Here is a 25,314-nt window from a genome sequence, read left to right as displayed (position 1 = left end):
TCTCTGCCCTCATGGAGCTGACAGTCCAATGGAGGAGATGGGAAGGGTCCAGATCCTGGAAGTTCCTGTAAGCCTCCTTGAGAAGTTTGTGCTTCATTTTATGGGAATCAGAAGCCCCTGCCTGGGCTAGAGGTGGGGAGTGACAATGCCTTCCTTGCGTGGCCCCAGGAGGAAGCTCAGCAGCTGACAAGTAAGCAACAGTAGAATGGGGTCAGTGAAAGCACAATGCAGATAGAGCACCGATGAAGAGGTCAACGCTCTTTTCCTGAAGCCTCAAGATCTCAACCCTACTGCCATGACCAATGTGTGTTGGAGGCGTGAGCACAGACCCCTTTGAACACCTGCCAGGATCTGCATCTTTCACAGAAAAGGCCTTTCTCAACTCTCAAAGTTTGCCAACTGGTGTTGACCTAACTCCAGGAAGAACATCCACTACACACACACACACACACACACACACACACACACACACACCCCACACGCTCTGGTAGAATCTTCTTAGCCACCAGATACCCTGCATCTAGAACACATAGTGGGTGCTCAATATATACTTGATGTTATTATTAAACCTCTCTGAGCCTCAGTTTTCTCATCTGAAAATTTGGGATAAAAAATATGTGTCTAGCAGGTGCTGTGAGAAGAAATAGTATATGTAAAGCACATGACACCGTGCTTAGTATTTAGCAGATTAGTTATAAATAACGAGTAGCCATCATTATCATCATTTCTAGGGATAACATCGGGTGGTTGCTCCATGACCATTTGTGGTCACCACTGGCCATGCTAAATATAGAGGCAAAGCACAGTACCTGTTGAGAGACTGGTTGTTATTGCACAAATCAACAAAGCAAGGAGAGGACTCAAGATAACAGCCCTTGACATTCACCGTGTAGAAGGTCCAAGGACACTGGCTTCAGTCGTGACTGAGTAGAAGGCAGGCGGGTAGTGACACTGCACCACCAAATAGCTCTGTAGGATGGCCATTCACAGAATAGAACGCACTTCCATTCCCCTCTTCACTAGAGACATTGGAGGCAGTTAAAGGGTGTGCCAAGACTCCCCCAAACTCAGGACACTATCCAGAGAGCAAGGAGGCTAACAGGTTGTTTCTTTTGGACTAGAGTTTTTAAATTTAAAAGGAATGTATGTCTATAGCTTTTTTGTGTGTTTTTTTTGTTTTTTTAAATCAAACAGTACAAGAGGGTGTAAATAGCATTCCTATAATTCCTATACCTTCAGGCAGATTCCCCAGAGATAATCACTGTTATTTCTTAGATTCTTTTATGCATATACAAGAATGTAGGCATGTTTTTTCACAGATGGGATCATAAAAGTGTTCTGAAACTTGATTTTTTACCCACTTTATTTATCCTGAACATCTTTGCACATCAATATATGTAGTTTTACCTCATTTTTAACAACTGCTTTATTCATGAATATAATTTAATAAATAAGCCACCAGATCTGGATGGCTTAACAGAATGGAAGGTTATTTCTCATTTATCTAAATCCAGGTAGTGGTAGGGAGTGTGTGTATTGGGAGGCGTGAAGCGTTCTGATCCTAGCACTTACTAAGGGATCCAGGATGACCACGGCCCAGCCAACTTCCACATGTGACTTCCATATACTTGGTGGCTTCTAAGGTCACGCTGGGTGTCGACATCCAGCTAGCAGACAGGGAAAGAGTGTGGAGGAAGGTGAGGTTTGTTTTAAATGAGCCAGGCCTAGATGTGACAAGTATCACTTCTGCCCACATTCCACTGGCCAGAATTAGACTCCCTGCCCTAGACTGGTAGTAGGAAACGGCCTGGCTGGACAGCTGCTTCCTACAACTCAGCACTTGTGTCAGGGGAAGCACAAACCTTTGATGAGCAGTTAGCTGCGTCTGCGACAGACGTCCTGTAGGAATATACCCTCCTTTATTTCAGCTTTAGGAGGCTGGCTATCCTCTTTCTTTTTTTCTGCTTTTCTATTTTTGTCAAAGGCGAAATTTTAAAGTGTGGAAAACTATTACCTGGGAAAAAGGAAGAAATAAGAAAATGGATACCTATAGAGTATGTATACACTGAACCAGGTTAGGTGGGGGTAGGCAGGAGACACTGGCAATGAAAAGCCTTAAAAGGATGCATCTTTGACCCAGGAACACTTGTTAGGCTGTTCCCTGAAGACATTAGTGGATCACTGCTCCCATTGTATGTTCAGAGATATTTATAATAGTGACACACTTATTTAGGTACCCAAAAATAAGACCTGTTTAAATTACGGTGCATCCATATAATGGAATACTATGCAGGTGTTTATAATTGCGTAGATACCTGCAAACTTAAAAATATGTCCATATGTTATAAAACATAAGATTCCTAAAAGAATGTAATCTTTTTAAAACAAATTGATTACTTGTAGCAATGAGGCTAGAGGACATATATTAAAATGTTTACAGAATTTATCCTTGGGTAGTATGAGTGTTTTTCATTTTCTTCTTTTACACCTTTATATAACATCTCAATGTTTTTCATTAGGAAAAAGTGAAGCTATTTTCAACTTGAAACAAACAAACTTTTAAAAATGTAGATAAAGGGGATTGGGGCTTAGAGGATTGAAAGCAAGTACATGAGTCAGACCTGGCCTCCTGGACCCTGCCTGCCTGCCTATTGGGCCTGTCACCCGACACTCAAATTGCTATCAGAAGACTTTTCTGTTGAAGTGACTGGCTTTTGTCACACCACCCCCAAGTTATAATGGGAGGGGAGGGCGGGCCTCGGAGCACTCAGCAGCAGCCTCCAGCCTCCGCATGGGGAACACCGTCAAAGCCCTTGTGGCCTTTATTCCCGCAGAACGCTGCCAGAACTTCGTGGTCGGAGACCTCCGGGAGATGCCGCTGGACAAGATGGTAGATCTGAGTGGGAACCAGCTACGCCACTTTCCCGTGCACGTGTGCTCCTTCCGAGAGCTGGTTAAGCTCTACCTGAGTGACAACCACCTCAGCAGCCTGCCTCTGGAGCTGGGGCAGCTGCAGAATCTGCAGATCCTGGCCCTGGATTTCAACAACTTCAAGGCTCTGCCCCAGGTGGTGTGTACTTTGAAACAGCTTTGCATCCTCTACCTGGGCAACAACAAACTCTGTGATCTCCCCAATGAGCTGAGCCTGCTCCAGAACCTCCGGACCCTGTGGGTTGAAGCCAACTGCCTCACCCAGCTGCCAGATGTGGTCTGTGAGCTCAGTCTCCTTAAGACTCTGCATGCCGGCTCCAATGCCCTGAGTCTGCTGCCAGGCCAGCTCCGGCGCCTCCGGGAGCTGCGGACCATCTGGCTCTCGGGCAACCTGCTGACTGACTTCCCCCCTGTGCTGCTTCACATGCCCTTCCTGGAGGTGATCGACGTGGACCGAAACAGCATCCGCTACTTCCCCAGCCTGGCCCACCTGTCAGGTCTGAAGCTGGTTATCTATGACCACAATCCTTGCAGGAACGCACCCAAGGTGGCCAAAGGCGTACGCCGCGTGGGCAGGTGGGCAGAGGAGACGCCGGAGCCTGACCCCAGAAAAGCCAGGCGCTATGCTTTGGTCACGGAGGAAAGCCAGGAGGCACAGGCACCTGCCTTGCCTCCTCCGCGCCCTCCTGCCAACTCCTGAGGAGCTTCAGTGGTAGGTCAATGCCAAGAACCCAACGCTAGCGTCTTCTCTACTAGAGTGCAAAAGATTGCTCTGGGACATTTGGGGTGTCTGCCAGCGGTGGTTGATGGAGTCAGATGAAATCCCTAAATCACACCAAGAAGAAAAAGTAGCTGGCAAACATCTCTCCCAAAGGTTAGTGTGCTGTAGATAGCACAACTTCTTTACCAGAAAATCAGCCTCTCCAAGCAGGTATTTTGAAACAATGAAGAGTGGCTGGTCATGAGGCTCGTGAGCTCCTCCAATAAGGTACCTTGTTAGGCAGCCTGTCTCCAGCCCTTTGCAGGATTTATGTTCTTACTATGAGTGACCACAAACAGCAATGAATTAAATATTACTAATCCAGGACACTTTAAAAGGACATTTCTACCTAGTCAATCAGACTCACAGACTGTTGTTGCAAAGGCTTAAGATGAAGCTTTTTCTCTGTTTAGCGAGTGCTGAGAAGACCCCTGATGGAGAATGCCTCCTGGTGGAGCCCAGCGACCACTTTACACTTGACAGTGGCTCGTGCTGCCTTAGCTCAGTTTCCCTAAAAGGTCTGACCCAAGGTCTGCTCTCAACTGCTCTGTTCCTCACAATATTTGAAGTCACCTAGAGAGTAGAACCTCTGGCATTGTGGTCTCATTAAAATCTAGCCTAGTTGTAACCCTGGTTGCTTCTGTGGAGCACAGCCCTTCCATTCACTCACATTAACGAACCTGAGCTGAACTGAATCCCCTTTCACGGAGAGAAATCACATGTCCAGAATCATACCAGGTTAATGGCAGTCGGTGAGAAACCTGTTCCCTTGAAACAAGCATTTGGAAATCTGAATTGCAGGTTGTGGTGTGCATAGGAAGCTTCTGCCTCTAGCCTGTGTCTCTGCCTCTGTTCTGATTTTTGTAGACAGGGTCTTTTGATGGTTAGTGTATAAACCTCGTATTTTGGCCAATATTTTTTTGAAGTATGTAAACTGGGAACTTTTCTTCTTCCCATGAATACATCAACTTTAAAGAAACTGCTGTTAGTGGGTGATTTAATAGCACAATCCTTTGTTCTTGAACCTTTTCAGCAATCAAGGATATCGTGCCATCTTAACTAAAACTAGTTAGCTTTTGAAACGTACTTTTGCCATAAAAGCATCTTAACCCAGTAGTTTGGTTCTAAAATGACTACACAGCAGACTGTTTTCAAGTGTTTTCCTACCACAAATAATTCTTGCTAAACCAGAGGAAATTTCCTATCACATAATCTTATCACCACCTCCAGTCTGTAGAGTATCTGTAAACCACTGATTAGACTGTCAAAGGATCCCTTCAATCATTAAATGCAATCGTTTGTCAAACATTTAACTCCTTGAGTAATGAGTCCAGATTTCTATTAGACAGCTAGAATTTAGTCTATTTTCTCATTCCTAATGACTGAAAGTACACTCAGTTGATGCCAAAAACTTTGTGCCAACAGAACTGCTTTCTGCCCCGTACCTATTGCCAGCCAAGAGGGCTCTGACTTCCTTTTGACCCGGGTCTTACCCCTCCCAAGATTAACTGGCCCAACTTTTCCAGTGTAGCTGCTACAGCCATCAAACAAATTGAAGCCACATGACCTATACAGAGTTCTCTCCTAATGAGCTGACGGGTCTGAATCAAATGTCAAATTATAAACATTTTGGCACACAGTAAAGCTGTTTTCTTCTAAAATAATCAATATATAACAAATAAACATTTTTTTTAAACACTATGGTTAAGAATTCACCACTGCTTTTGCTATCCAAAAATGTTTTCACTATAGGGTTTCAATCAACTTTATAAAGTAACTCTGTAAATGCATATTTACATTTCCATTACCCTCTGATGTTTTCTTGAAATTCTGACACAAAGTTAAAAAGAGGAAAATGTTAAAGCATCAAATGTAACTTGACTCATGATTTTAAAATGAAACCTAAAGTGTTATGCATCACAGGAAAATCTTTTCCAGAAATTTGTATAGAATTTTAGCTTCCAGAAATACAAATGATGCCAACTGAAATATTTAACATAGATTCTATGGAGATGAACCAGTTTTTTTCTTTTGTCCTAAAATACATCACTGTAATTTCACTTAAAAAGTGGGACTGTGCCCTAAAAATCAACTAGATTCAAATTTTAACTAAAAGCACATCGACAATAACCCGGAGGCAGTGTAAAATGATTAAGAGCACGCACGGCCTTCAAACTACCTGAGTTCAAATCCCAGCTTTGCCATTTATTGGTCAGTTACTATCTGTGTACCTGTTTTCTCATCAATAAAATACTAAATTTCTAGCTTTCAGGTCACTGTAAGGATTAAACGAATTACTAAAGAACATAGAACAGTGTCTGGCAGGTGCCAGCTGTTTACATACCATGTTATTTTACTGTTATACCACGTAGCACAATACTTATATTTACCCTACAGTTTAATTCAGTTTGAAGGTAAAAGACATATGGCAATAGAAAAAAGTTTTTCTTTCAATAAAATTTTCAACAACAGTATCTACAGACTTGAGTATTAAGAAATATAATTGCAATGTGGTCAAATGCTTCTGGCTTACCTAAATAGGAAAACACATACACATGATTACCAAGGATCTAAATGAATATACTTCGCCCTTCCCATTATCTTAGAATCAGGAAAATCACCAAAGTACAGTACGTTCTCAATGTCGTCGATGGGTTCTACAACTATAAGTGAAATGACAACAAAACCAATTTTAACCATAGGCTATTTGATGTAAACAGGAGCTAAGTTCCTACACATCTCATCGTTATAAAGAAACGATGTTGCAACATTAGAGGAACTGCTATAGTCGAAAACATGAGACTATTCCTTGACACGAAATCCATGTGTGAGGGGCAGGAAGCATCAGATGGAAGACATGGGTTGGGAACATGGGTGTTACCTGCTAGACACTTTACTTTCGTCACCGTACAAAAAAAAAAAAAAAAAAGCGCATACGTCTTGTAACCTCACTACTATAGAAAGGGTATTAATGCTATTAAAAACCAACTAAGTTTACATGCTTTATTTTCCTTTTGGACTGTCCACCTCTGGAGAACAGGAAGCAGATGTTCTTTATCTTTGAACCCCCGATGCCTAGAACAAGTCTACCAAGTTACCTGAATTTTGGAGATTTTATCATGAGCCCAGACCACAGACAGGGGGACCACCACTGTAGATCAGGTACTACCCTCAGGGTTTTGCCCAAGTTAATTCATACCATGTTTCCCCGAAAATGAGACCTAGCCGGACCATCAGCTCTAATGTCTTTTGGAGCAAAAATTAACATAAGACCCGGTCTTACACTGTAGAAAAATAAGACCGGGTTTTATATTAATTTTTGCTCCAAAAGACACATTCGAGTTGATGGTCCGGCTAGGTCTTATTTTAGGGGAAACACGGTACAACCTTTCCAATACCCCTTTGAGAGAGGGGTTAGGTACTGCTCACAATTTAAATGAGGAATCTGAAATCAGGTTTGCTTTATTCTTCATATTGAGAATTTGAAATGTTCTATAGTAATTCTGATTTTAAAAAGGTTAAGTCCTCTTTCCATCCTCTGTTCTATGGATGTCCTAACACATTAGGTACAAGGCAGACTTTAGAAAAGGAGTCTGTATAAAGAGTATTCTGTTTGACTTTTATCACTATCAGTCAGGGCTCTGGCAAGAAAATGCATTTACCCCACATGGTTTACACAGAGAGACTTTAACAAAGAACTATTAGTAGACAGGATATTAAGGGTGGGGTGGGGTAAGGCAATGTTGAAGTCGTAATACTGACATACGCAAATGAGCAACATACGCTAACATACAGCTGAATGAACAAGGAACAGAAATGTTACCCAAATCCAGTAAGAGCTGAGAGCCGTAAGACGGGCTGCCCAGCAAAGCTATAGTGGTACATCTTGCAGGGATATAGCCACTTCAAGACAAAAAAGAGCAAAAACAAGAAAATACTGACTCCTCCTCCCCATATCCTGCCAGGGCCTTCTCAGTTAACCAGTCCACAGGAAGCTGTGAAGTAGTCACCAAGGGGAAGCCCCATGGCCTCCAAGTAGGCAAAGAATGCATCTCCTGGCTTAAAAGAATAACCAGCACACTCCAAAAAACAAAATACAACTGAAGGCTACTAGGATAGATTTAAAAATTCTGAGCACTTAGACAATTCTCTATGCAGTAACCATTAATGTTATATTCCAAATTTTAGGGGAATTTCTACTTCCATGTCACAAAATTCTTACTAAAGAACACTGCTTTGGGGCAGGCCCAGTGGCTCAGGCAGTTAAGAGCTCCATGCTCCTAACTCCAAAGGCTGCCGGTTCAATTCCCACATGGGCCAGTGGGCTCTCAACCACAAGGTTGCCGGTTCAACTCCTCGAGTCCTGCAAGGGATGGTGGGCTCTGCCACCTGCAACTAAGATTGAACACGGCACCTTGAGCTGAGCTGCCTCCCAGATGGCTCAGTTGGTTGGAACGCGGGCTCTCAACCACAAGGTTGCCGGTTTGAGTCCCGCAACTAGAAACAGGAACTGGACCTGGAGCTGAGCTGCGCCCTCCACAACTAAGACAGAAAGGACAACAACTTGAAGCTGAGCTGCACCCTCCACAACTAAGACTGAAAGGACAACAACCTGACTTGGAAAAAAGGCCTGGAAGTACACACTGTTCCCCAATAAAAGTCCTGTTCCCCTCCAATAAAATCTTAAAAAAAAAAAGAAGAGCAATATTATAAAATAAATAAATCTTTAAAAAAATAAATAACACTGCTTCATATTTGCTAGTTCTTAGTTAACAGAAACTTCATTCTAAAACTCACAAATTAAGAGGCCTAGGTTGGAACTTCATCTCTGAAACTGAAAACATTTTAAAATTTGGTATCTTGGGATATCTAGGGCTATGACAACAAAACCTGTAGAGCTTTGAAGGATATGAATACAAATAGGGAGAGGCATTGGTGTGTTGTTGGATGTAACAATTAACTTCCCATGTTTGTACCTCTTTTTAGATGAACATTAACTGGTATATCCTTTGAGACCTCCGGAGAAAATGTGCCCAAGTATACTTTTAAATTCCTACTCCAGGCGATCTGGTCCCTCAGGATAAATGCTTAAGCTCATCGCTCCCCCTGACACCTCTGCAGGTTTTCTTGGTCATATCCTTACCTGCTCCACCTGAGCTGTGGGATGAAAACTGTTACCATGTACAATACTTTAAAATATTACACAGCAAACAGTACTGCTAGTAATGTTTCTAAAAGTGAAATATCAATATAATTGTTAGATGATCTCAGAAAGTTTCTCCTTCATGTGAATGTTTCAGGACATAAACTAGGATCAACAAAGAAAACCAAATTTTTCCAGTTTTAATAGCTTCTACAAAGTAGTATTAAAATGTTGAGACAAACTTTTAGACAAAAACAAAAAAGGTTGGTTTATCAGTTTCTTTGAAAATCCTTTTGCTCTTCTATGGGAATAAAATGTCTTCCCATGGTGCAAGCAGAGCGATACCCAGTAAAAACTTAGAACCTATTGCTGGGCTTTCTCATTTTATTCCTTGTGCATTCTGCTATACACTGATGTATAAACCTCCAAATCTAAATTCACCATTAAACTCAGTACATATTTATACCTATTCTCATTCTTTCTCTAGAATCCATTTGTTAAAAACAAAAAAACCCTGTCAATAATCACCAAAAATGCTGGAGTCTAATCCATCTTTTGAAAGAGAAAATTACCCTATAAAGCCTCAGAGGTGCTTGAAGAAGCCTGCAACAACGAACATTTAAAATATGACTCTTTCAAACTTGAAGTAACAGAAACCACCATAAGTTCTTCCTATGTAAGAGCAGTACTTAGACGACACAAAATGAGTGCTAAAGACTAGGGTACTTTCACTAAGTAGAAAATAAACAGTTCATTAATAAAGGTTATGTGTAATTGAGAACCAAAAGATTAGTGTATGTTTATCACATCTGACTTGGACTTACATTAATCAAGATAATTATTTCATAAGTGTATAAGGTCAATCAGTAAACTGGAACAACTCTATACTTAAAGTATAATCATTCATTCGCATTAAATAGAGTTATCAGGGCAAAAATCACTTAGACAGGTAAAAACTAAGTAATTGTTCAATTTTTTATTTTGATGCACAGTGAAAGAAATGGACTTTTCTATCAACTGAATTTTATGGTAAATGAACAGCAAATAAATTAGACCCTGTTAAAATAAAAGGTCAGCTAAATGAGCTAAATGTCCAAACTTAAGGATATAAGAACCATAGATAAACTTTGATTCCACAGTCTTCTTTAAGTTGAAGTCTTTAAACACAACTTTGCTATGAACTGGTCCAGAGCACGACAGCACACAGGAATGCTTAACAGGGGTGGTGGTCAGGGACACGTTTCCTGCAAGGATTACACAACATACACTTCAGAAAAAAGTCAATGGCGAAACTGAAAAGCATGATTGTAACCAAAGGTTTATATTAAATACAAACACAACTAGAATCCTAATTTTATTAAGATAACCCAATTTTCTATAACAAGACGTTTCTACCTCATTACTAACATCCTTCAATTGTCATTTTATTAGGAAAAGAACATTACAAAACCGGTGGAATATGAAGGCCTGTAGTTATTTAGCAGTTCTCAACTTCTCATCCAAACGACCTACTTAACAAACACATATTCTCCAGAAAACGGTTAATTCATGTTTTCAACTAATGTATGTGCCGGGGAATTTTACTAAATTAGTCAGACAGTTTTACGCAGAAGTTATAAAATCACAAGGCTTTGGGTCCTCTAGATGTAAGTCTCTGGATCACTATTCTAAGTGAAAAAAAAACAAATGCCAATAGATAAGCTGGTGATGGGGTACAGTAACTCACTATAAAATATGTCAACAGCACCTCTCACATCTTAGATGCTAAACTTATTCTCTGGTAACCATATAGTGAATCGCTCAGGAAGGGGGCGTGGTAGGGGTACTAGTTCAATTTTTTTACTTAATGCCTGTTCAAGGAGGTAGGGCTTGAGAAACACTGCTTCTAGAGGCAAGCACAACCGTTAAGAGAAGCAGAGAAAGCAGAAAAAGAGACCCAAAGAGTACAGCATACTGGCATCATACAAAGAGAAACCCTTTCAACCTCAGTCGCTTATGGGAGTATGACTAAAGGATGCTAAAAGATGTCACTAGAGAAGTTACCAAGCAGCTGTCACAGGGCACTGATATGGAAAACGAGTCCCCTGGAGGTTATATTCACTAGTATGAAAAGAAGTCCACAGCCCAGTATATTAGAACTTCTATTATATTTAATAGACACAAGCCTCTAAAGTGTTACCAGATCAAATGAGGTATTATGGTGTGTATTTCAAAGGAGACTGAAGGTGCTGAATTATTGCTAAGATTTCTGAGAGTAAGTGTGGCTATGTAACCTTGACCCCAAATCAGAAAAGCTTAATTACAGAACTCAGTTTCCTTTCACTATCATTCTGCTGAAAGACAATGGAAAATATAACTGCATTTAACCGTCTTTGGTGGCACGACGACTTCCAAGAAAACTTTCTGTCAATTTCTCTCTCCTTCCCTCACCTATTTTCCATCCAAAATATGAGTGCTCCTCATTACCCTACCTCCCTATACCAGGAGCAGAGCAGTCCTTTCCACTACACCACAGTAGATTTAAACACCATTTCATCTGTTCTCTCCACACCCAAATCACTATTTTCTACTTTCCTTCCTCTAATAGTATTAGGATAGCTGACATAGAGGAAAGCCAATGAAATGAGTACTGCAGGGTTCTGCACACACACAAAACCCTTTGTAACTGCTAAGTCAATTGAAGGTGTAATTTCCTAGTAGCATTCCTACTTCCTGCCTGCTATGAACTCTCTGCGTTCCTGTCTAAAACCAACTCCTGCTCTTGTTATCTGATCTCCCATTCTCTCTCACAGCTACTTAAGTGGACAGCTCCCCTCTTCTGCATCCATTATTCCCTCTCTAGGAAATTCCTCACTTAAACAAACCGAATTTTCACAGTAAAAACCACACCTCTTCTAGTTACTACCCTGTTTCTCTGCTCCCATTCACAAGACTCCCCCCAAAAGCAGTACTTTCTCCAAGTCCTCTTTTCCTGTGCCATCCACTCCACTAAAACTGCTTGTCAAGATTACCAACGGCCTCTGTTATTAAACCCAATTTCGGGGTCAATTTTCAGTCCTTATCTGAACTTGACCTATTTGCATCATTTTGGCAGTTAATCAGTCCTCTTCCCTAAATCCTTTCTTCATTTGGCTTCTGGACACACATTCCCTTGATTTTTCCTCCATACCTCCCCAACCTTTAAAATTTTATATTATGGAAAATTTCAAATATATTTAAAAGCAGAGACTGTATCATAAATCCTCATGTAACCATCACTCAGTTTTAATAATTATCCATATTTACATTCCAGTGTCCTTTGCTGGTTCTTAATCTTTCCAAACTTGTAACTGGAATTCTCCAGTGCTCAGTCCTTAAAATCACGTCTTTCTTTAGCTACATTCACTCTCTTGGGGACTCAACCAGTCTAACGGCTTTAAATACCACATATAGGCTGGCAACTCCTAAGTTCATAACTACAGCTCCAACTTCTCTCCTAACTACAGATTCAACTACCCAAGTCAATTATCAACAGGCATCTCAAATATCCCAAACTAAAATCCCTTTCTTCCCTCCCAAAGCCTTTCCCCTACCAGATAAGAGAAACATTTCTTTCTACTGACAAAAACCTGGAATTATCCTCAATTGCCTTTCCTCTCACACCTTATATCCAACCTATAATCAAACCCTGCTGGCTCTACCTTCAACATATCTTTTACCAACTCCTCCTTACCACCTTCCCTTCCCTCCTAGTCCAAGCCACCATCCCTTCTCACCTCCTTGAACCACCACTAACAGGTAAAATAAGTGGTTTGGATAACTACTACTAAGAACAATTAAAATTAACTTTAGCAATTAAAATTTTCAAGTGTTAAGATTTTCTGGCTATTTAACTGTTTTTGTGTGAATGAGTTTTTAAAAAAATTTGACATCTTGGAAACGCTGCGGATATAGGAATATGTACTCTGCTCATTATATGCTTAAGGATGTTCACACGGAAAAGTATACCCAAGACAAAATGACTAGAGCCACCCATCACAGTAAAACAAAAACATCAGTTCTTACTACACACTTCTGTCCCCAAGCTCTCTGGTTTGTGACTTTTCCAAGTCTGGCTCTTCATGAGCCCTTTCAATCCTGAGTGCTAACCTGTGTAATCACAACCTACTCCCTTTTCTGGCTTAAATCTAAGAGTTGTGATTGCATATTTTAAATAACTTGCATAATACTTTTATCTAAGTAAAAATGGCTACACTTTCTATCAACTACCATTATCAATATATGCCGCTACCTATTTTTCTGTTTCCGTATTAATAATTTTTTCTAAGAAATGTTTTATGAAGTGCTACAATACCGTGGTGCTGCTTTGATAATATTGTCCACACGCAGAATCACCTCTGCCGCTTCAGCTGCACTCAGAAGAACTTGTCGTTTCACTTGGAAACTTTCTGTTATACCCAGTACTGCCATATCACCAATAGTACCTTCCTTCATATCTAAAAAGAGACAGTAATTTACTAAACAACTAGTTTTAACTGAAGCAGCAAAACACCACTAATGACTTATAACAAATAAAACTAATCCTGTTACGAAAAACAAAATTACAACACCTAATTACTTAACTCTCACTCAAGAAAAGCCTTTTAGAAAACCAAAAGGTCAACTACTAATTATTTGTATCAATGGAGGGCAACTATGTCAAATAATGAAAAATTTATACATAACACTAAATCTTCATCCACATACATATGTAAAATTGTTACAGAAAATTTGCTGATCACTAATTACCATGGATTCTTCGAACTGGAAGAGAGAATTTAGAAGTCATCTATTTCGCCTGTGAGAGTTCTACTTCATCTTCAGATTACCCATCGGCTCTTTCTTGTGCAGTGACTGGACTACCTACCCCCCTTAAGACTATTCCTATAATATCCTGGGTAGTTTATTGGGAAATTCTCCATTCTAAATTAAATCTGCTTTTTTGGCCACTCTTATCTATGTCAGAGATCTGCATTCAAGAATGTCACAGAGTAAGTTTACTGTGAAATTAGGAGTTACTGGTGATTATAAGCGCTATAGAAAATTTTACACTTATTTCAGAATATATTGTATTGTTTATGTAGTTAAATTCTGTCTTTATAAAAAAACGAGTTACAAATCTTCTAACTAGACCTACACTCCTTATGGAACAACAAAGTTTGGCAGTGTGGAGAATATGAAGTTAAAACATTTTCCTAGACTATATAATGGTTACAAAGCAAGGGCCACAGGAGTCTGTTTATATGGTTATTACAAGAATTCATCTTTAAAAAAAAGTAAAGAACTTGGTACAGAGTTATTCTTAACAAGTACAAGTTTCCAGCTGATCTCTTACCCAGTCCAGCAGTTGTAATGCCTTCGCTATGGGCAGCTCGGAGCTGTGCCACCAGATCTGCACTGTCATAACCTGCATTGTCAGCTATTATAGTTGGCAACTATGAAGTGAAGGAGACAAATGGTAACTATCTATTGTAGTATATATAATTCATTTACTCCTAACTAGCATAGCTTTTTAAAAGTATACATTTGGAAACACTGTAAAATCTGTTTCCTTTTAATTACTGCTCATAAAGACAACAAACTCCAGCATCAAATTTAAAAGTGGTATGAACCAGTTCTTTTTCTTAAAGCTGAGAAAATAAACATTTTCTGTCCAAGACAGAAAAATATATTCACTTAGAACCCATCAATACCAATAATGTTTAAGCTCTTATTTTTATAAACTTACCATTCTCAGTGCTTTAGCGTAAGACTCCATTGCAACAGCTTCTTTACCAGGTGTTTTATTGGCAAGCTGTGTCACAGCATGAGCCATCAGCATCTCAGAACAGCCTATGGATTAAAAATCCAATAAAATATCATTATGCTCAAAAACACTGAATTATTGACTTCCTTTAAGATACATCGAGCATTTTAAAATTAAGTGCAAAGGCAATAAAGTTTCTGTAAGAACTATTAAAACCACTTACAATTTATACTATAAAGAAATGAAATATGTTTAATGTTTTCCAAATGCTTACCTCCTCCATAAACTGTTCTAGAATCCTTCACAGTTTGGGCAAGAACACAAAGAGCATCATGCAAAGATCTTTCTGCTTCATCTAAAATTTGTTGAGTGGCACCACGCAGAACAATAGTGCAAGCCTCACCTAATGTTAAAAAACAGTATGTCCCAATGAGCATTTAATTACAAAACATAAAAATTTGCCTTCTATTATTTATGTAAGTATTGGTTGTATTATGTGGTTTTGAAACTGGGTATGTCTTCCACTGTTACATTCTCTTCGCTAACAATCCATGTTCGTAATAGTTCTAAATTATCTAAAAAACTATGTTGAAAACGTACTGTTCATAAAGGCAAGATTAATATAGGGCTGACCTCAAAAAGATTGAAATATACGTCATGTTTCACAAGAATTTAGACACATCATGTACTAGTAACTACATTAACTGTTTCTCTCACTTCAACAGAGCCTAGCGAAGATTTAGGAACCTAAATCAGGATCTACGTGACTACTCACCAAGGGCTACCCCAGAAAAGTGAATGAGCTTATCTTCTCCGATCATGACTTCCTCGATAAGCTTGCAACTTCCAAGCTTCACTAGTTCTGGGTGGTCAAAGGTAGAGGCAATTTCACCACCTATGAACATATAAATATACATTAATTAAATGCACGACAGGTTTAAAATTTGTTTTTTTACCAAGCAGTAATGGACAGATAACATTTTTTAAGTTGATTACTTACTATATACCAAGCACTCTTTGAAGCACCTCGTATGAATTGGCAAATTAGTCTTCACAACAACCCAAATGGGGTAAGATTCATTATTCCATTTAGAAATGATAAAATTGAGGCAAAGAGATGTTTAGTTTTCTATCCAAGGTTACATAGCTTGAACAAATATGGTGAAAATGGGATTCAAACCCAAGCAGTCTGGCTTCCAACCTCTATGCACACACTGTATACCACTACCCCCCACAAAGGTAAAGGTTAAACTGAAATCTCAACCTTTAAGTATGAATTTAAATTCAGATTCTCTTCTGAATCTACTGGTCTAGAACACCAGTACTTTTATGACCCAAATTCCCAAAACAAAACATGAAAATATTTGACTAGTACTATTATGTCAGCAGATGTAGATTTTAGGAACAGCTTAAAATAGTAAGCACTTGATATCTACTAATTATCACAATAACTGAACTGCCAGAAAGCCCCAAAAAGGGGAAACTGAGACTTTCCCAGAGCAAATTTAATAAGGTGTCAAAAAGTAAATTCATTTTACTCGTAAGTTTTATTTCTATTCATATTTCTCTTCCATCTTCCATGCTATAAACTGAAAGGATCAGCCATTTCCTTTCCTGGTCCTTAATTAAGCAAAAATTAAGTTTCCATTTTAAAATCCTTTTCTCTAGTTCATTACAGTCTTAATAAAGCCGATTCCCTCTATCATCAACCAACCTCTTTCCCTACTCCTGATAAATCTGAATTGATGCTTTATATCTATCTGACAATAAATTTATAAAAAAACTCTGGTCTTCCCAACTCTACTAATTTGTATTCGTATCTGTGTAGCTGAAGTTCTTTTTGCCTGGCAAATTCCTGAGACTGCTTTGGTTTCTAGGTATGAGACATAACAGACGTTCGGGACATCGTATCCCATAAATGAGACTAACTGTGCTTTTGAGAATGTTCTCTTATCCCAGGCTTGCTCATCTACATCTGCTTACAAGATATTTCTTGAATCTGCAAGAACCAATTTCACATATTTTGACAACATAAAAGCTAATAAAGATGGGTGCCATGAGGTCAACTTCAGTTGGTGTGTTTGGTGCAGTAAATTTTCTTCTGCGTATGTGGCAATTTCATGTATCAAGTCCTTATGTGAACTTACCCCACGAATGTGCTATCATTCACATTTCTTATGTCACCTTTAATTTTATTGCATTAAAGGAAGAATTATATAAACGAGCATCTTAAAGTTTTATCACCTTTAGCATCAAATATGCAGTAGCTTTTAAAGAACACTAATTAGAGCAGGTAAACCCAATTCAAAGTAATTAATGAAAGGAAAACGTCGTTTTATATCAGAAGATTATATTCTCAGATTAAACCAATTCTACTCTCTGCGTTAATTAGTGTCCTTTAATTTTTTTCTACTACTCATGGCAGTTCCAAACTAAATTCAACATCCTGGTGGCTTTACATCTCCAACCCCCCTCTCCTTAATTTTCATTGCCATATCCCAGACCAACTTTCCAACCTACTCATTCCAAGGACCTGAGAACTGGAGGACAAAGGTTTTGATACCTAGTTTTTCATGGGCTACTTAGAGGTTACTTTAAAACTCGTTACAGCAGAAAGCAAACAAGTTGCACTCAATGTCATGTTGATGTAGACACCTTATTTGTAAACATTATTCCACACAACTGGATTATGTTACTCATACCTCTACTGAAGGGTGTTAGACTATACTAACTTTTCAGCATGCATCACTAGATTATTTCATACTTATTTCAACATTTATTACTTTCAGAAATTTTAAAATGTTAACAAAAGTAACATTTAAGTAACTGACCCACTCTTTGGCATATAGTAGTTATGTGCTCAGTAAAGGATACTATTATCACTATACTACCATACATGGCATTAAGCATTAAACTACTCACTTAGCAGTAGAAACAAATGAATAAACTAGGTAAGACATAATGTTCTTTTTTTTAAGATCTAGTTTATATAGACTTTGTGACTAGACAGTGGTCTTATAGATTTGTAAACACCATAGTATGTATCTTTAAAACAATGTAAGAAAAAGAAATCTCTACCAATGGCAAACTCAGCCATATAATTTGGTATTCTAAAAATAATGCAAATAAACTAAAGAAATCCAAAAAGTATAAATCAGCTTTCAGAATAACTCCGTGTTTAGATTCTAAACTCTTTAATGGGATTTCTTTGCACTTTCAGCAATGAGTTACATACACAGTTGACACCCCAATAATATGGGCTTGAACTGTGTGAGCCCACTTATAAGTGGGCTTAAAAAACTAGACTTGTGTTCAAACCCGTGTTATTCAAGGGTCAACTTTTTCCATCACAGTTGGGAATCCACTGATGTGGACGGTTGACTACAGTTAAGTTTTTGTGGAGTCAAAAGTTATATGCAGATTTTCAACAACACAGGATGGGGGACTGGTGCTCCTAACCCCCACATTGTTCAAGAAGCAAATGTACAAACAATAAATCCAAGTGTGATTATTATGTTAGAAATTAATGCCTTTTTCCCATACCTGTGACAAGAGCCAGGCGTTCTACACCTGCAAAATCTGCATGTTCAATAGCCATAACACCCGCAGCACCAAAGAGCTGTTCAGGATAATTATAAATTAATTGCCTGTAAGTAAAATACATAAAAACATTGTTACTTCACAAGATAAAATACATTAGACTAAAACAAAAAACAACAACCCATGGAAACATTTTTACCTCACCAGTAATCAAAGAAATGCGAATAAAAAAAAAGATACCATTTTTTAGCTATAATTTATAAATTATAATACTAGTGCATCCACGCTATCATTAAGAACAGACTTTTTTTATATTGCTATTAATAGTATAAATCGGAAAACAATTCAGCAGTAATACACCAAAAACCGTATCAATGTTCATATGCTTTAGTTCCACTCCTGAGAATCTACAGCAAGAAATTAAATATTAAAACACGTAATATTTGCAAGAATTTTTCTATAAAATAAAACTTGCCAATGACCTCAAGGTCCAATTACAAATTATGAAAAATTTCTAATTTTAAGTAAAAATATATACTGTTAGATTTAAAAAGTTACCAGTTTACAGCATATGATCACAACTAAGTGAAAAATTAAAACTAGATGGTACACAGACACACAATCAACACTAATAAAGGAAAGAATTCCTGAGAGGTAAGACCTCAGATTTTGTTTCTTCTTATACTTTTCTATTTTCCAAAATGAGATGTTACTTTTACAATGGGAGTAAAAGACATCTGTTTAAAAGCTTTAAGTTAAAAAAAGCCAAAAAACCCCTTTTTTATAATTAGCATAATGCACAGCTAGGCAAAATGTCTTATCAGATTCACAAATCACATAAAAGTTTAGAAACTTACTTTTGAAAAGCCACAAACATTTGGCCTTCCAAACAATTTTTCATCAAACATCTCTCAAAGTTAACTACAGCCATTTCATTGAAATGTGCTGTTCCTCTTGGTATTTTCACCATTTAAAACAATCAGTAAAAGCCTTACCTAAATGGGAAAAGTTTACACTTTTTCATACAAATTAAAGAAAAATCACAAACTCTTTAATACTTTTCATCTCTTCATTCTTGTTTTATTTCTGTGCTGTTAACTTTTTGCTACTTCAAATGCCCATCATTTAATATGGAATTAATTCTCTCTTCCAAATATATGTGTACTATAGTCAAAACTAGTAACATAATCTGCCAAATCAGAAAACTATTACTATTACCATAAAAAGGTTCAGTAAAGTATAATAACATCACTAAAATCATTATTATGCAAATGAATTGCTGTACTATTTTTACAATGGAAAAAAATTCTAAATAAGCCACTAATTCAAAAACCTGTTCTTAAAATCGTTCATGATAAATATTGTTAGCACAAGAACACAGACCTGTTAATGAAGCAATTTATCCCATGTTTAAGAATACGTTCAACTTTCTCCTTCATTTTTTCCTTTTCTGCATGTTCTATTTCGGCAACCTTTGCTGTAGAATCAACTCTTACCCTGGAACCAAATATCTAAGACAGAGGAAAGCATAAAAATAGTATTTTTATTACTCTTAAGAGTCCCATAGCATATTTAAATATTTTTATACAAATACACCAAAAAATGTGTTTGTGTATATATTTACATATTCCAAGCTTTTTAGTGTAACTGATTTCCAGCCTGAGTTTACAGCAGCTGGCAATTAGAATTTCAAGAAATTTAAACATACCTTTATTTTGTCTGTATCCATACCAGTATTTGCAATAAGAATTTTAGCATTTTCAATTCGCTTTGGTTGATTTACTCCAATTTTTTTATCCAACAGAAAGCCTACAATATAATGGTAGTATTGTATTAAATATGTCAACGTTGAGTTAATAAATCTTAAGAAGTTGCCTGTTCTATCAAATTACTTTCAAAGAATGCATTTAAAACTCCTGTAAAGCATTCCACTAGAACAGTAATCATAAAAATCAATTTAGATCATTTAAAAAAATATATGAAACAGAAAATACAAGAGCACAGCACAAATATTAAGAACACAGTAGTTTGAAACTTTTATATCAGATACACAATATACTACATACACAGGTATGTGGGTTGCAATATAAAGACATTAAGTCCTTTCACGAGCTTAAAACACAAGAAAACAAGCTGTGAGGATTCAGATACACAGGGTATTGCTAGAGATTACTGGACTTTTTAAAGAACTGAGGCTGAGGCTGGTGCTAAAATGAAAAAGCTATGGACGATGGAGTCAGACACACCTGGCCCCAATCATTCCCCTGCTGCATACAGGCTATGTAAGCAAGCTTATTCATCTGTAAAGCAGGAATGTAACCAGTGGCAGAGGTATTAGTTACCAGCCTAAGGCCCTGTGGATTTAGAATGATCAAGTGGACACAGTACTGCCTCTCTCTCTAAGCTTCTTTTACATGCATATGTAACTTATTTTATTAAGCCAGTATCATCCTGGGTTTTCTGCTCTATTAAGCTGAACCTAATTCTTACCCACCGGGTCAGTATCATAACAAATGAGATTTTAAGTAAAATTCCTATTAGAGCCTGGCACAGAACAGACATTCAAGAATAGTAGCAATCCTTGTTTTAATTATCTTTCCCTACCATCAGCCTATTAGAAATGCTACACAGCCCTTGTATATAAACTCAACCAAGAGTATTTTCAGAATTGTTACTGCCTTAAAAAATATAAATGATGCGCAGCAAGACCTAGACTCTTAAATCACTGGTAAAGCAGAAATTGTAAAGCAAAACTTACTTTTTTCCCTTTCTCTATAAAAGATAAAGCCTACACCACTTTCTATGGGCCATTTTGTGACGTAAATAAAATGTAAAGGTACTTGGAAAATTCCTACTTTATGAACAAAATACACTAGTACTAGGGAAGCAGCAGTTGCTAAGGCTCATTTATCACTCTTTAAGAACACCAAGAAGTGTATCAACATCTGCCAACTAAATGATTTGACTTAACCCAGATCCTCTGGAGAACACATGTAATCCTGGAAAACACGCCATTTGAAAACAGCTGACTTCCAATTTCTCTTTATTAATGACTGCAAATAGCTTCATGGTATAAAGTAAAATCTAGATATTATCAAAGAAATGCTGGGGTTGTATGAGAAGATGAAGCACACTGTCAATATAACAAATGGATTAAAATGACAAAAATGGTGACAATGTAATTGTCCTTAAAGTTCTGGCTTTATAAAATTAGTCCCAACGAGTTAAAAATAGGATTCACTGAGTACTTAGCCCTTAACATTCCATCAAAGCTTGTTTTCCCATGTTCAACATATATATATATACATACCTTCATCTAAATAGGAATCTGCCAGACTTCCTCCTAGCTTCTTGATGATGTGAATTGCCTCCAGATTTCCAGAGCCTTTCAGTCTGAGAACAGCTTCTACAGCTAGTTTAGTAAAGTGATCTTTGTGATGAGTAAGAAGTTTTGAGGATAATGTTGTTCCTGCAATGTTCATTAAATCTTGGCGAAATTTAACTTCATCCGAACTAAAAAACAATCAAACAAAAAACTTATGACTTTCTAAAAATGAAATGCTTAAATTTGCTTCTTCATTCTCAAAATGCTTCTTCAAAGATATCACCCTATTTTACTTTTCAACATTTATTCAGATACTCATCTGTCAATAGATAATTTCCCCCCAGCCAGTCAGAGCCCATGTGAAAAATTAAACCTTACTATCAGTAAGCAAGAAATCCAAATTAGATACTATTTTTCCCCACCAAACTGGCAAACTATTAAAAAACACAAGCGAACAAGAGCGCCAAATGCTGTTAAGAACATGGTGAAACAGGAACTGTTATACAGCTAGTGGAAGTGTAAATTAATAAAGTCTTTTCTGGAGAATTACTTGTAAATAAAAACACCTTTAAAACACACACGTCTCTTTGAACCCAACAATACTTCTTGAAACATTTTTTTGGTAACAAGTTTGTACCTTATAAAGCTAAAAACTGTCAAAACACTAATCTCCAAATATAGATAGGTAAATTATACTGCAATAATATAATCAAATGCATACCTCAATTAAATTACAGAGCATACTGACACCCAGAAATGTGCTTGTCATTCAACTACGTTCAAGAGACTACTAAAAACCCTCTAAACAATGATAATATTTGTTCTGTTTATTGTGATTATATAAGCAAAAACTGGAAACCCAAACTTGAACTTTAGGGGCTATCTCTGGAGGGTAATGTGGGGTTCTTCTGTTGGGGCAGGATGAGACAGCAGTGTTATGTTTGTGTATGCTTTTCTTGTTTTCTAGACTTCGTGCATTGAGTACATTTTGGAAAGAATGTTAAATGTTTAAAACACTAGTATTTTGGTATACCAACCCATGATCTACTGCAGAATTCAAGAGAGCCTGTCTTGCTGCCTTTGTGGCTTCTCTCCAACCAGCTATGATGGTCTGTGGATGAATCTTTCTGGCAATTAAAGATTCTGCTTCCTATTAATAAACAGTGGAAAACACTTGTCAATAGTGAAAATGTAGGAAGTAAGGACTTCATTACTTCTGACATTCAAAACCGCAGTAGCAAAAACCAATTAATAAAATGAGGTTAGAATTGCTCAGATAGTCTTACCCGTAGCAATTCTGCTGCTAAAACAGTAACAGAGGTAGTGCCATCACCAACTTCATCATCCTGAACCCTTGACATATCTAGAAAAAAAAATTAGTTAACTCATTTATATCTGATTCTGCCTTTTAAATTACTTCTCTGTAGCTAAACTAATTCTCCAAACATACCCACTACCAATGTAAATCTCACTTATCTAGGTTTTCTCACCTGACAAATTCTTTGGAACTTTTCAGTCTGAAATGCAACAATTTTACTATTAATAATTACATGGCACTCCAGAAGCTTGTATTTTAATGACAATAATCAATTAAAAAACGGACGTTAAAGGAAGTACAGCCAACATAGCCTATTTAAAATATGTTTCAAAATGTTAACAAAAGAGTATCTCCAGACTCACCAACTAAAACTTTAGCCGCTGGATTGTCAACACCAATGTTCTTCAGAATAGTTGCACCATCATTGGTTACCATAAGAGAGGCATCTCGTCCACTGCTTAACAGAATTTTGTCCTAAAAGGAACATATTTGGTTCAAGTTAAGATACAGATACATCTTGAAGAATGCACGGGTCAATCACTACTCTCGTATATTGTTAATGTGTCAACACCCTAGATGGCTATTTGACAGTGCCCATTCAAATTTTTGAAATGCATACACCCCACAAGCAAACCCTGGTATCTAACCCTAAAAACACTAGAACAGGGCAACATGAACAGGTTGTCTCAGCACTGTAATAGCCAAAACAATGGAATAAAGTGTCCCTCAATACAGCCATAAATATAAACTATAAAATAATCAGGATGCTGAATATGATTTGACACTTAAGAGGCAGTTAATCATTTACACTGAAAAGAATTTTAACAAAGCTACATAAAAACTACATATACCTATGATAAAACAAAATGTTACCAGTACATATGAAAACATGTAACATGTAAGATACACATATATCTACGTAACATGTAAGATACACATATATCTACATTAATGAACAAAAATATTGGGAAGATTTACATCCAACCGGTAACAGTGGTTGTCAGTGGGGAGGACAGTGAGACTGGGGATGGGCACTGAATGGGACTTCAGCCGTATGGGTACTGTTTTGATATTCAGTAAAGAGAATATATCCACGTCTTCCCTATATAATTAGTTTCAACGATTAAAATGCATCAAAAAAAGTATTATTTACTACGTACATTTTCACTAAGGGCTCTAAAACAATATCAAAACAAAAATTCCCTCTTTTTCTTACCATGCCCTTGGGTCCCAAGGTGCTCTTTACCAAGTCTCCAATAGCGATGGCACCAATAAAAGAAGACTGGAGTGAAAATCAAAGAAAGAAATTGTCAAAATCAGCTTGAGTCTTAAAATGGTAAAAGTACGATTTTTATCTTTCAAACAATGAGAACAAGGCTCACCAGACGAGCTGTCTCTGCTCTCTCTTCGTCAGCTCCAGCCTTGAAGATGTTAACGGGTGCAAGGGAAAGGGACGCCTGAAAAGGAAAAACAAAAACCGGTGTGAATGCCAACATTCTTTTAACACGTATACTTAGATGCCTTCCATTAGACTTACAAATAGATATGTAAGAGAAAACTGATGTACAGAATAGTGGACTTTTTCCAAAAAATGAAGCTCTCCATCATCAGGGCAGTCATTTAAGGGGGAGGAGGGACTTCTAAAAGCTGTATAGGAAAGCAACCTTGCTTTCTGCATGTACAAGTGCTCTAAGAATAAAAATTACACACGAACTCTTAAGTATGGCAAGACTCAAGATGACTTGAATCTAACGATAGGCAGGCAGGGGTTGTGGGCCACTCGCAGGACAACCGCCCAGCGGGTGAGTGAATGGAAGAGGCCTAGCTTCCAACAGGCCGCTCCAGGCTCCGCCCCGAGAGGAGGGCGGGGCCTGTCTCGCGGACCCGCCCGGAGCACTGGAAATTTCTTCGCTAAGGGTGAGCCCCAGGTCTCCCGGTTCTGGGGCTTTGGAGAAGCGGTGTCAGAAGACGCTGGCTTGGAGGCCCACCCTCCCCCTGGCCTGCACCGAGAGCTCCGCCAGCGGCCTGTGCGCAGGCCGCACGCCGCGGCCCTCACCATGTGCGGCGGTCCCGGGGCACAGAAACAGGGAGCCCGAGGCACTGGGAGGACAAGAGGGGGCGGCAGGGCACGGCGGGGTATGGCGGGGCATGGGCAGGGCCAGCGGGGCCAGGCTCACCATGGTTCCAAGCAGTTCGGCACACACGCTACTCCCTCACAGCTCGCGCCCGGGACCAGAGGGAAAAGAAGCCGGAAGTGACGCCTCACGCTCTACCGTAAGGGGCGGAGCCTCGGCGGCGTGCCGCTGCGGCCTAGCGCGGCTCGCGGAGGAAGGGAGGAAGTGCCATTTTGAGTGGAGCCCTGCGGGTCTTAAACGCAGCCCGTCACATTGGAGGGGCGCGGCCTAGCTTTGTGCTCCTCCTCTCCCTGCGGCGCCACCTGCTTAGGGCAAGGAAGCGGGGGTCTGACGTCTTGCTTGAGGCCGGCAGTATTGGGAGTAGAACCCCGGAAGAACTAGAGACGCTGCGCCGCCGG

At 38.5% G+C, this 25,314-nt stretch overlaps 2 protein-coding genes across 2 annotated transcripts; one reads left to right on the top strand and one right to left on the bottom strand.

Moving 5' to 3' along the window:
- The first annotated feature begins 2,742 nt into the window (after positions 1–2,742).
- Positions 2,743–6,173, top strand: LRRC10 (leucine rich repeat containing 10). Its single transcript, XM_019748928.3, has one exon. It carries the CDS (start codon positions 2,792–2,794, stop codon positions 3,629–3,631), a length of 840 nt encoding a protein of 279 aa, XP_019604487.1. The 5' UTR covers positions 2,743–2,791; the 3' UTR covers positions 3,632–6,173.
- Positions 6,174–9,795: 3,622 nt separating this feature from the next.
- Positions 9,796–25,089, bottom strand: CCT2 (chaperonin containing TCP1 subunit 2). Its single transcript, XM_019748983.3, has 16 exons — positions 24,959–25,089; positions 24,164–24,238; positions 23,998–24,063; positions 23,144–23,255; positions 22,750–22,826; positions 22,501–22,613; positions 21,449–21,651; positions 19,847–19,947; positions 19,522–19,649; positions 18,142–18,245; positions 15,374–15,493; positions 14,873–15,001; positions 14,581–14,684; positions 14,188–14,287; positions 13,168–13,309; positions 9,796–10,078 (listed from the first exon to the last, which is right to left on the bottom strand). Exons 1-16 carry the CDS (start codon positions 24,959–24,961, stop codon positions 10,048–10,050), a joined length of 1,608 nt encoding a protein of 535 aa, XP_019604542.1. The 5' UTR covers positions 24,962–25,089; the 3' UTR covers positions 9,796–10,047.
- Between the last annotated feature and the right edge of the window lie 225 nt (positions 25,090–25,314).

This window comes from Rhinolophus sinicus, chromosome 1 (assembly GCF_057876585.1).
Source record: "Rhinolophus sinicus isolate RSI-liver-muscle chromosome 1, RSI-T2T, whole genome shotgun sequence".
Taxonomy (NCBI): Eukaryota; Metazoa; Chordata; class Mammalia; order Chiroptera; family Rhinolophidae; genus Rhinolophus; species Rhinolophus sinicus.
The sequence above is the reverse complement of the archived record's forward strand: the minus strand, read 5'-3'. Positions and strand labels throughout refer to the sequence as shown.